Consider the following 13,551-nt stretch of genomic DNA (forward strand, 5'->3'; position numbering starts at 1 on the left):
GGTGTATTTTACATGCCACCTGCACAGGAGCCAGTCCAGCGGCAATGGTTAATTATATGTCTCCCTTTTGTTAAACCAATTTTCCATCTTATAAGCTCTTGACAGATATTTTGGGCATTTGTTCTTTTGTTTTTTGATATATCTGACTGTGATCATGCTGGGGTACTGCCCCACAGGATCTTTTTAATTTATGAAATTAAACCCATAATATCTATTCTTTTATGCATGATATAGATTTTATCAGTCTTTTACTGCTCTGCTTATTTGTAAATCATAAGCAAGTTAACAGTGTAGGGAGACAAACCTGCTGACTCAGACACACGTGTGCACATACACATGCATTCACATATGCTCACATATGTGTATGTGTGTGTATGTACATGTTTGTGTGCATCAAGACCGACTATGAAGCACAATCTGACCAGTGATGCATAAAATCTAACAGTCTGGTTGATACAATGATATATATATGATGGCATATGGCTCAGAGGTTAAAGCATTGGGCCCACAGTCATGAGATGATAAGTTCAGTTCCTGGACTGGGCTGTGGTATTGTGTTCTTGAGCAAGACGCTTTATTTCATGTTGCTCCAGTCCACTCATCTGTAGAGATGAATTGTGATGTCACTAGTACCAAGCTATATCAGCCTTTGCTTTTTCCCTTGGTTAACATTGGTAGCATGCGCGACTACTAGTCTTCTATAAACAACCTTACCTGGACTGATGCCTTGGAGGAGAACTTTCTAAGTGCAATCCCATGGTCATTCATGACCGAAAGGGTCTTTACCCTTTATATATCACTGGATGCTCATGTCAACACATGTAATTTCCTTACCTGGCAAACTGCCATGCATGTATGTAGGAATGTAACATACACACACACACACACACACACACACATATGGCTGTGTAGTAAAAATGCTTGCTTCCCAACTATGTGGTCTTAGGTTCAGGTTCACCCTGTGTGGTATCTTGGGTAAATGTCTTCTGTAACCCTGGAATGACCAAAGATTTATGAGTGGATTTGGTAAAGGGAAACTAAAAGAAACTGGTCATATGTTTGCATGTCTATGTGTATGTGTGTGTGTATGCGTGCATGTGTATATGAACTTTGTTTTGATGTCGCTGTGCACTTCTCATTCAGTGCTGCCTGCAACATTTTTCATTGCTATATCTCAGATAGCGTGCAAGAACTTGATCATTTTCATAACACTGTCCTCTTTTCCAACTAGTCCTCTTCCCCCTTCCTTCCTAGGTAAGTAAAACCTCACTACATTACTTCTAATTTGAAGGCACCCATGCATGCATAGCCATTATCTTCCTAGTTTTTTTTTTCCATTTTGATCAGTTCCTCCTCCGTCCATTCCACAACTTTTGCACAGTAACACATTATACCTACAGCACAACAATTGATGTCTCCAATCAGGTTTCCTACATTCAGATTGGATCTATATAGCTTTATAGTCTTCTGGTATATTCCGAAGAAATCCTTTCCTTCATTTTGGTGTTCATCATCTGGCCTAATTGTAAAACACAAAGATGCTTGTAAACCTCTCCGTTCACTTCTCATAGCTGCTCATCATCTGAAAGTTGTGCTCCGCTGTTGTCTTTTTTTCGTCCTCTCCTCAGCTCAATAACAGCGCATTTATCTTGACCAAATGCCATCTAGATGTCATGAGAGAAAATTTGTATGGCCTGAATAAGGGAATACAGTTGATCTCTGCCAGTTTCTTAAAGTTTCAAATCGTCCATAAACAGCAAGTGGTTAATTGGTCTCATGTTCTTCTGCAATTTGTAGCCAGCTCTCATCTTCCTCAAAACCATGGAGTGCAATAACATACTAATAATAAACAATAAGGATAACACACAGTCCCCTTGAAAGATTTCCCTCTTGGTGTCGAATTGTCCAGTTTCTCCTCCACCTGCAGTCAGAACTGTCTTCCAGTTTCTCATGCTGTTTTTGAATCAAAATATATTTTTAACTGCCCTGACCATTTCTAGACATTTTAGAATCTACAAGTGAGGAACCAACCATATCATATACCTTCTTATAGTCAATTGAAGTCATTCTTATCCAACAGTTCCTCAAAATTGTATTATTTATCAGCAACTGATCTTTTGTTCTTTGTAATCCCTTCTAGTAGTCTTTCTGTTCATTTGGATGCAGCTCGTTTCTTTCAAGAGGGCCATACAATTTTTTCCCCAATATTCCATTTAGAAGCTTCCACATCATAGGTAAGCAAGCAATCAAACAATAGTCACTAGCCCCAGCACCCTTGGTTTGGTCCCTCTGCATCAACAGTTCTGCAAGAGTCTTTGCAGTCAAGAATGTAAAGTCATAAACCCTTGATCCAAAAACTTTGAACAATGTCCAGACTAGCTGCTTTCTGAATTCTCATCTTACCAACTCTAGCTTGTATACCTTCCAATATGATAACATTGTCTTGTATCTTCATCTCAACAAATTTATGAAGCCAGGTTGCCCTGTTTTGGAGTTTAACTTTTACTGATTAAATCTTAGTCCAAAATGAAGTTGCTTCTGTGGGCTCAGGTAATTCTAGTTCTTCCTTGTCTTCTTCCACACAGAGTCTTGTAGAACAACTTCTGATTTGTTCTAAACAATTGATTTTGCTTAAATAGCAGACATTTTTCCTTGTATTTTTTATCTCAACTTGTTTTGATCTTTTGTTTTAACGTATCCAAGATAAACAAAGTGGCATAATCCACTAGGTGGTATTATTATTATTATTATTATTATTATTATTATTATTATTATTATTATTATTATTATTATTATTATTAAAGTGGCAAGCTGGCAGAATCGTTAGCACACTGGACGAAATGCTTAGCGGTATTTCACCTGTCTCTATGTTCAAATTCCACCAAGGTTGACTTTACCTCTCATCATTTTGGGGTTGATGAATCAAGTACCAATGAAACACTGGGGTCGATGTAATCAACTAGTCCTCTCCCTCCAAATTTCAAGCCTTGTGCCTTAAGTGGAAAGGATTATTATTATTATTGTTGTTGTTGTTGTTATTATAGTAGTGAGCTGGCAGAATCATTGGCTCATCAAACAAAATGCTTAGTGGCATTTCTTGTAGTTCTTTGCATCTTGAGTTCAAATACCATTGAGGTCAGTTTTTTTTCATCGTTTGAGTTAATAAAACAAGTATTAGTATTATTGAGTGAGACAGCAGTGCATGCCATCAAATTGATGCTGTATCATCATCATCATCATTATTATTATTATTATTATTCCAAAGTTATTACCTGCTAATTTAATTAGCAGAGATATTAACTTGAGGTTTGGTGACAAAAGTCTCCTCAAATCTCAAGGATCTTACTTAGAATTCTTGCAGAATATAGGATAATAATTTTCTGCTGGTTGACAATGTGAATTTCAATTATATTCTCTTTCACTCTTTTATGTAGCATTTTGGGTTTTGTGCAAAGTGTACCAATTATTACAGGAATAATTATTGTATTGGTCTTCCACAGTCTCCTCAGCTCTCTGGCTAGATCTTGATATTTCTCAATATCTTGTGCCAATATTTGAAACCATTATTATTATTATGATGATTAAGGCGGTGAGCTAGCAGAATCGTTAGCATTCCAGGTGGAATGCTAAGTGGTATTTTGTCTGTCTTTGAGTTCTGGGTTCAAATTCTGCTGAGGTTGACTTTGCCTTTCATCCCTTCAGGGTCGATTAAAATAAGTACCAGTTACGTACTGGAGCCAATATAATCAACTTAATCCCTTCCCCCAAATTTGAGGCCTCATGCTTCCAGTAGAAAGGATTATTATTATCATTATGATTATTATATCTGATTTATTTTCTTACAGGAAACACGACAGCTGTATCATCCCATAAGCCAACAGTGCCTGGACTGCGATACTGGAAGCCGAGAAGTCTTTATGAACCCATGTAATAAGAACTTGAAAACACAACAATGGCATTTTGAACATACAAATGCAACAGCACTCCAAATCGAATGGAAAGCAGCCTAAATAGAGAATAAAATAAAATAAAATATAAATGTACAAGTACAACAACAATACTAAAAACTGAAAAACTCATATAAAGAAAACAAACCAAGAAAAAAAAAATATAATGGTTGTAATAAAACAATAACAACAATGGCAATGATAACAAAAAAGAAAATAACATAAATCAGTTTTTAAAAAATCCAAAACAAATGAAATTTAATTTGAATTTTGATAATTTCAAATTACAGCTGATGTTGTGTTGTCTTCAGATTCCAGACATGAAAAATCTTACTGTGCAATATATTGCATATATGCACATAGGTGCATGTGTGTGTTTGTCTGTGTAAACTTGGGTGTGGGATGGTTGGTGATTGGGCAGGTGAATGAATGCTTGTAATTTTTTTTTGTGTGTGTGTGTATTGTTTTTGTTATATTTGGGATTTCAATAAATATATTGCACAGTAATAGGGTTCACTGTGGGTGGTCATGGGTGGAATGGAGAAGATGAGGTTAATTTGCAACGACTGTGGTTTTTGAGATTTCTGGTTAAAGGTATAAATTCATTTCTTCTCACTTCCCTCATTGATCTTCAACCCAGTTATTCTTTTTTAATTTATATTTTTATTGTTTATTGTTTCTTCCTTTTTTTTTAATACTTCTCTTTTAATGTTATGTTAAAGTTCCTGTCAAAAACATATTGGTTTGAAATGGGGCTTGGATGAAGCAGAATGGTACATAGCTGTTTTAAAAGAAGAAAATGATTGAATATAACATTTATTATCATCATCATCATCATTATTATTATTATTATTATTATTATTATTATTATTATTATTATTATTATTATTATTATTATTATTATTATTATTATTATTATTATTATTATTATTATTATTATTATTATTATTATTATTATTATTATTATTATTATTATTATTATTATTATTACTACTACTACTACTACTACTACTACTATTATTGTTATTATTATTAAGGTGGTGAGCTGGCAGAATTGTTAGCATGCCAGGCATAATGACAGCTGAGATACTGCTAAACATTTCATCTGATGTGCTAACGATTCTACCAGCTTGCCATCTTAGTAGTAATAGTAGTAACAGTAATAAAAATAATAATGATGATGATAATAATAATAATAGTAATAATAATAATAGTAATAATAATAATAATAATAATTTATAACAATAATAATGATAAATACATTAAGATTAATGTAACTCTTCATGAAGGTAATAACAGAAAGAGAAAAAGCATGATGCAATATTCAATAAAACCATGGATTGACCTTGTTTATTTCAATGGTTCATCTGTGTTTTTCAGGTTCAAAATTAGACGAGAATAATGAAAAATTAAAAAAATACACTGAAATGCAGAAATTCTAAAAATTCAATTGGAATATCTTGCATTTCTTCTTTCTAAGACAAAAATGATGTTGTGAAATTGTACAGTTTGTTTTTTGTGTGAAGTGTTGGTTGATCACATTGGTTCTTGCACTTATCTGATACTTTATTTGATTGATTCCTGCCCCCTCTAACCCAACCCGGACAGATGAAAAACTATGTTGACCTCAGCCGGATTTGAACATGTTTCTAATTTTGACTCTAGGCCAGCAATTTCTGAGAGAATAAGATGAGTCAATGATATCAGTGTGTGTGACCTGCTCTTTATTTTATCACTTCTTTCAGAATGTAAATGTCCATAACTACTAACTCCAAAACATTTTGTCCAATCTATCACCACAGTAATAATAATAATAATAATAATAATAATAATAATAATAATAATAATAATAATAATAATAATAATCCATCCATCCATTCATTTTCTCCGCCCACTATTCCTGGGAGGGTCGTGGAGGTAGAATCCTCAGGCACCCTTCCCATAGCTTCTTGTCAGAAACAGCCATCATTAGTCTTTCTGGCTGGATTCCCAAGCATATTCATTCGTCTTGTTCTTTGTCTATCCCTAGGTCACTTGCCAGTTGGCTTTGGCTTGAGGAATCCTCTCAATGCAGTGAAGTATCAAGGATGATAATAATAATAATAATCATAATAATAATAATAATTCTTTCTTTATTTGTTATAAATGCAATGGGTCAAGGGGAAATCACAAAGGCAATGAAATAAATGGTCCTTTCTCTCTCAACATGAGTGAGTGTATTTGCCAATTTGCCAGAGAATAAAACTGGGTTTTAACAGTAATGATAATTGAAGATTTGTTGGGGTCCCTTGATCATTCTGGCTATCCCTCTATTGGGACATTTTTTAGTAGAGGTAGTAGTTGTGGTAATAATAATAATAACAATAATAACATACAGAAAATTGCACTACTGGGCACTGCACACATCCTACGCAAAACACTCTCAATACAGTAACCATAAGAGCATCACAGCAAACCACAGCAGATACCCAAGGCACACAGAGCTGCGCTCGCTAGTGAAGTGAAAGCACGTTATAAAAATAATAATAATAATAATAATAATAATGATAATGATAATAATAATAACAATAATAATAATGATAATGATAATAATAATTGCACTACTGGGCACAGCACACATCCTACGTAAAACACTTTCAATACAGTAACCATAAGAGCACCACAGCAAACCACAGCACATACCCTAGGCACACAAAGCTGCGCTCGCTAGTGAAGTGAAAGCACGTTATAAAAATGAAACTACTGAATAATAATAATAATAATAATAATAATAATGATAATAATAATAATAAAAACATATTCAGAGAAATACATAACAAAAATACCAGGACTTACAAATATATATAACATACAGAAAATTGCACTACTGGGCACTGCACACATTCTACGCAAAACACTTTCAATACAGTAAACATGAGAGCACCACAGCAAACCACAGCACATACCCAAGGTGCACAGAGCTGCGCTCAGTAGTGAAGTGAAAGCACGTTATAAAAATAAAACTACTGAACAATAATAATAATAATAATAATAATAATAATAATAATAATAATAATAATAATGATAATAATAATAATAAAAAAATATTCAGAGAAATACATAACAAAAACACCAGGACTTACAAATATATATAACATACAGAAAATTGCACCACTGGGCACTGCGGACATCCTACGCAAAACACTTTCAATACAGTAACCATAAGAGCATCACAGCAAACCACAGCAGATACCCAAGGCACACAGAGCTGCGCTCGGTAGTGAAGTGAAAGCACGTTATAAAAATAAAACTACTGAATAATAATAATAATAATAATAATAATAATGGTTTGAAATTTTGGCATAAGGTCAGCAGTTTCTGAGGACAGGGGAAAGTCAATTACATCAAACCTTGTGCCCTGTGCTCAACTGTTACTTATTATATTGGTCATGGAAGGATGATAAGCAAAGTTGATCTTGGCCAAATTCAAACTTAGAACTTAAAGATGGACAAAATGCTACTAAGTATTTTGCCTGGTGTGCTAACGAACCTGCTAGTTTACCACCTTAATAATAACAGTAATTCTTTCTAATTTTGGTACAGGACCAGGATGGAGAAGAAAGTTGATTACATTAATCCCTAGACAAAGTTATCCTTACACAGCTAAATATGCTCTCTTCCTCAAAATATAACTGCAAGAGAATTTAAACTGAGTAACTGTGTGAGCAAAATTTTGGTTGGTTTGTTAACACTTATAATGCTTAGAGTCATGTATTAAACTCTCAACAGAAATATTTTATTTACAAATTTGAGGACTATACCAACAATGAGTTGAGTGTTTGTTGCCATGTCTTATAGAGTGAAGTAATGGAATGGAGAGAGAAATTTTATGCAAGTTCTTTGAAGTCTCCTCCGAAAGGCTCCCTATTGATTATCAAATGGCTTACCTTTTTAGCATTTAAATCAGTCGTATCCAGCCCAAATATTCTACCTGTTTTATGTTAAAACTGGCTAGATCTGGCTTCTCCTACCTACTCTACAATGTCATTCTAAAAATAAGCAACCATGTAATTGAAATCTTGAAGCAACAAAATGGTGAGTGCTAAAATTCATTTCAGAAATACTAAAAACATTGTTTATTAAATATTAATATTATTTAAAACTTTTTAAGCTGTTAATTCATTTATGTTGTTGGCACTCCGTCGCTTACAACGTCGAGGGTTTCTGTTGATCCAATCAACGGAACAGCCTGCTCGTGAAATTAACGTGCAAGTGGCTGAGCACTCCACAGACACGTGTACTTTTAACGTAGTTCTTGGGGATATTCAGCGTGACACAGTGTGACAAGGCTGACCCTTTGAATTACAGGCATTTCACCTTAATGTCAGTTCCCTCCTAATAGCAGCAATCTTTCAGTCTGTCTGAAGAATACCAATTCACTCAAAATTATTGAATCCAAACATTTCTTGTTTTTAATTCTTATTTTAGAAAATGTTAGAAAGACTCATACAGAGTTTCATTGTTTTAGTTAATTTTTAATTACTCTTTACTGTTAAAAAGCTATTCTGCATTGTTGCATGTCTCACTTTCTAAGGAACTCATCGTATTTGCTTATAAACAACTTAGCATGCAATTACGCAGTCAACAAAGTGTGTGCAATTACCATAAATCCACTCTGTTCTCTTGCAAATATTTTGGCCAGATCATCAGCAGTTCAGAATAACTACCTCCTTTTTACCCTTCCACCGGTCTTAGAATCTCACAAAAAAAAAAAAAAAAAGGAAAAAGAAAAAAAACAGGTGGGTGGGCACATAGAGGTTGCATTTTGTTCTTTGACTAAGTCAGAAAAAAGGATAAATGGAAGCATATTGCTCACATATGTTTAGATGTGTGATCAATGAAAAGTATATCAAACAGGTGGGGTGTTGAAGAAAAGAAATTCAATGAATATATCTATAGATCGCACACACACACACACACACACACACATCTAATCTGTGGCTTGTGTCTATAGTTCACTTTCTAAAGAAAGCGACTTTCTGTAACATGTCTTTTCTCATGTCGACTGTTAATCAATAGTTGATGCTGCTTACCCCAATAAGTCTTGGTTTAACAAACTTATGATCATAAATGTACCAGCTGTGATCATCCTGTCTTTTATACAAGTGTAGTGTATCTAAGACCACATTAGATAATGTGTCCTAGTTGTTGTTTAGTCACATATCATTCCTGATCCAATGGAGTTGCCTTTGAACTTTTACATGTTTCTATCATTTAACTGTGGTCATGTTGGAGCAATACCTTCAAGAATTTTAGTAAAATTCTTTTATTAAGGCTGTTATTTATTCTAATTGCTTTTTGCTGAACTGCTAAGTTACAGGGGTGTAAATACACCAACACCAGCTGTCTTTGTGTTCTGAGTTCAAATTCCACCAAGGTCGACTTTGCCTTTCATCTTTTCAGGGTCGATAAATTAAGTTCCAGTCAAGTACTGGGGTTGATATGTTCGATTGTTCCCCTCCCCACAAAAATCCAGGCCTTGTGTCTATAATAGAAAGGATTATTATTATTATTATTATTGTTGTTGTTGTTGTTGCTGATGTTGTTCAGGGCGGTGGATTGGTGAAATCATTAAAGTATGGGAAAGAATGTCATGCAGGATTTGTTCTGGGTCTATAGATTCTGAGTTCAAATCCAGCTGATATGAATTTTGTTTTCTACCATCTTGGGGTTAATATAAGTACTAGCCAAGCACTAGCATTCATTGATGGCATCAATCAACCCTTCCCCAAGATTTCAGCCCTTGTGCCTATAACATGAAGGATTATTATTATTAGTTTTTCTCATCTCAATTTGTTTCCATTTCTTGCTGAGTATCTTTGCAACACCTAGAGCAAAGAAACTCAGTGTATATAGGCGGCGAGCTGGCAGAAACGTTAGCAGGGCAGGTGAAATGCTTAGCTGTATTTTGTCTGCTGTTACGTTCTGAGTTCAAATTCCGCCGAGATTGACTTTGCCTTTCATCCTTTTGGGGTCAATAAATTAAGTACCAGTTACACACTGGGGTTGATGTAATCGACTTAATCTCTTTGTCTGTCCTTGTTTGTCCCCTCTATGTTTAGCCCCTTGCAGGCAATAAAGAAATAAGAAACTCAGTGTATATATTGATGGGACATTAAGTTATACACACCAGTTTGTTATTGTTGTTGTTATTATTATTATTATTAAGGCATTGAGCTGGTAGAATTGTTAGCCCACTAGAAAAAATGCTTAGTGACATTTCGTCCATCTTTATAATCTGAGTTTAAATTACTCTTAGGTCGACATTGCATTTCATCCTTTTGGTGTTGATGAAATAAATCCCAGTTAAATTCTGGGGTCAGTGTAATTGATTTACCCTCTCACTCACTGGCCTTGTTCCAAAACATGAAACTATTATTATTATTATTGTTATCCCATCCTTTATGTAAATACCTGCAAATTGTTTACTGCTCTTGTGATGTCCTCCTCATCTGTACCTTCGTGGCTAGTAAAAGAAATCATGATTATTATTATTATTATTATTATTATTATTAGAGCATATTGTTAGAGCATCAGATAAAATGCTTTCTGGTATTTTTATCTGCTCTGAAAATTCCAAATTCAAAATCCAGCCAAGGTCATCTTTGCCTTTTATCCTTCCAGGGTTACTGGTATCAATTTAATCAACTAACCTACTTCAGGCCTCATGCCTTTGTTATGAATTATTATTATTGTTGCCATTCTTATAAAAGAGCTTTGGATGAATATTGTTAGAGCATTGAACAAACAACTCTTTTCATTCTAGATTCAAATTCTGCTGAGGTCAACTTTACTTATTGTCCCTCTTGGGTGGACACAATAAAGTACTATCAAGTGCTGGGATCAATGGTACTGACCTACTCCTTCCCTCAAAATTTTGGGCTTGTGCCTGAATTGGAAACCATTATTATTATTATTATTATTATTATTATTATTATTATTATTATTGTTATTATTATTACATTTTATTGATGATATAATTGTTAATTGTTTTTCTATTCATTAAATAAACTTATAACTGAAAGGTACATACATTCATACGTATATGTATATATATATATATATATATATATATATATATATATATATACATATAGTAAAATAAACAAAAAATGTACAGTGACCTTGGTGGGGTGGAAAATCCAGTGTTTCATTAATTTTTCTCCTGTCAACCTTTTCTTGAAGAAGAGTCTGTCCGAAATGTAGGATTTCCACTCCCCATGCCATGTTCAGTGTAATTTTTTCTCTATTTTACTAAACAATACAAGCCTTGCCGATGCAAACCAATGCTAGTCTCCTTGGATTCTGTTTCATTGCATATACATACATGTGTGTGTGTGAAATTCATTTTTCCCTGCTGAAATTCATTTTTCGCTCACATTTTTCATATTTTTCCACTTGTATTTTTTCTTCTTCTTTAATTTCTTCTTGGGAGAAATAACAAATTCTTGAATGATATTCTCTTCAAATTTTCCATTGTTTTTCTTCCAAGTTCATTTTTAATTTCATTATCTAATTACAATAAAGAATTTTATTTTCATTATTATTATTATTAGTATTATTATTATTAAATTTCATTCTTCTGGTGACTTAACATTTTCTTTTTTTACATTTTTCTGGACAATTATAATTATTATTATCATTATTATTATTTTGTTTCTTTACCCTTGTTGTTCTTGATCTCTTTAATAATTGGGATTGTAATAAAAAATAATAATAATGAAATAGGTTACATTGTAAAAAAACAAAAAAAAAACAAAGAAAAACAAAACAAAATCATTGTCCATGTGAGATTTCAATAAACCATATGGTAAATGCATATATATGTGCATGTATATGCATTTATATGTGTAGAAATGCATATGCATCTGTATGCATATGTATTTATATATATGTATATATATATATATATATATATATATATATATATATATATATATACATATATATACATATATATAGAATCACATGGAACATTCTCTAGAGCCCGAATCCTACCAAAATTTGTTTTTGTGTCATCATAGCAAAAACACATTTTTGGTAGTAAAAACAAAACAAATAAAAAAAAAATGAAGTAAGAATGAAATTGAAATAAAAATTGATATAACTTTTTAAACTTCTTGTAATGTCTTATAATTTTTTTTCCTGTTATTTCTTTAATTTATGACTGGTTAATTATTATTATTATTATTATTATTATTATTATTATTTGAGGAAAAATCAGTTTATTTTGATGGGTATGATAGGAAGATTACATTGTAAAAGACAAAGAAAAACAAAACAAAATCCACAGCCAGCAGTTTAAAGTGAGACTTGTTTATTGATCATGCTTCAAGAACCCTGTGGAGAACTCTTGCAGTTCCAAACAATGATCAGTTTTGTAGATGTTCTACCTTTATATTTGTACCAATCTTTTTGAGCCATGATGGTAGTTGAGTGCTGGTACATCCAAGTGTGCCAGTTAATATTGGTATCACGTCTTCTCTCTTCATTGACCACAGCCTTTGTATTTCTCACTTCAAATCATCATGGTTGTTCAGTTTGTCTTCTTTCCCTTTGGTCCTGTTGTCACATGGATTATTATTATTATTATTATTATTATGATTTTACTGGGTATGATAGAAAGTGTCAGCTTCTCACAGCTAGTAAACTGAGGTGACGCTTGATCATGCTTCAAGAACCTCTTACAGTTCCAAGCAACGATGATTTTTCTAAGTATTCTTTCTTTACATTCATTCCAATCTTTTTGAGCCATGTTGGTAGTTGGGTACTGATATTTCCAAGTGCACCAATTGCTATTTTTATCATGTCCACTTTCTTCATTGCCCATAACCTGCATATTTCCCCACATCAATTCATTATAGTTGTTCACTTTCTCTTCTTCTTTTCTTCAATCCTGTTATATATCCTTTTCTTCAATGCTGATATATCAATTATCAGGCAAGTTTTTTCTTTTATGTTCACTATAACAATGTAAAGTTTCCGACACTGAATCATTGCATCCCACAGGATTTTACAGTCTTCATTCTCAGTAACTCCTTCTGGAATTTGGTTATACCACATCTTTAATCTTTCTAGATCATAATTTCCACAAATCTCTCAATGGATCATTCTTGTTACATTGTCATGTCATCTTTTGTATTCATGATGTGCCAATTTCAGACATTCACTACCAATGTGCCATATTGTTTCATCCTTCTCACCACACATTATGCATTTGTTGCTCTCAGTTGTTTTATCAATTCTATACTTCACATTATTTGTCCTCAATACTTGTTTTTGTGGTTTTCACATAAGTGCCTCTCTACTTCTATCTTCAAGTCACTCCTCTGCATCCATAAGCACCAGCCTTTTGTATCTGTCTTTGGACTCATATTTCTTGCAAACTGACCATAGATTTTTCTTCCTTTCCATACCAGTTCTTTTTTGTGCGTTTTACTTCTTCAAATTTCTCTTTCTTAACCAAATTATCAGTTTTGATGATGCTGGACTTCTTCACATGTATCCACAATGGTTCTATGGTAGATTTTACACACCATCCTCTGCTTCAACACAGTCCAGACAC

General features: G+C 33.3%; 1 protein-coding gene across 1 annotated transcript in view; it reads left to right on the forward strand.

Annotated features, from left to right (window-relative positions):
* LOC106884172 (putative polypeptide N-acetylgalactosaminyltransferase 10) overlaps positions 1-11,532 on the forward strand; it is a 55,707-nt gene extending 44,175 nt beyond the window's left edge. The window contains exon 8 of the mRNA XM_089365339.1: positions 3,846-11,532. Within this exon, the coding sequence (XP_089221465.1) occupies positions 3,846-4,010 (165 nt within the window). The 3' untranslated portion in view covers positions 4,011-11,532. The remainder of the gene's footprint in view (positions 1-3,845) is intronic.
* Positions 11,533-13,551: the final 2,019 nt, after the last annotated feature.

This window comes from Octopus bimaculoides, chromosome Z (assembly GCF_046866305.1).
Source record: "Octopus bimaculoides isolate indiv1 chromosome Z, ASM4686630v1, whole genome shotgun sequence".
Lineage (NCBI taxonomy): Eukaryota > Metazoa > Mollusca > Cephalopoda > Octopoda > Octopodidae > Octopus > Octopus bimaculoides.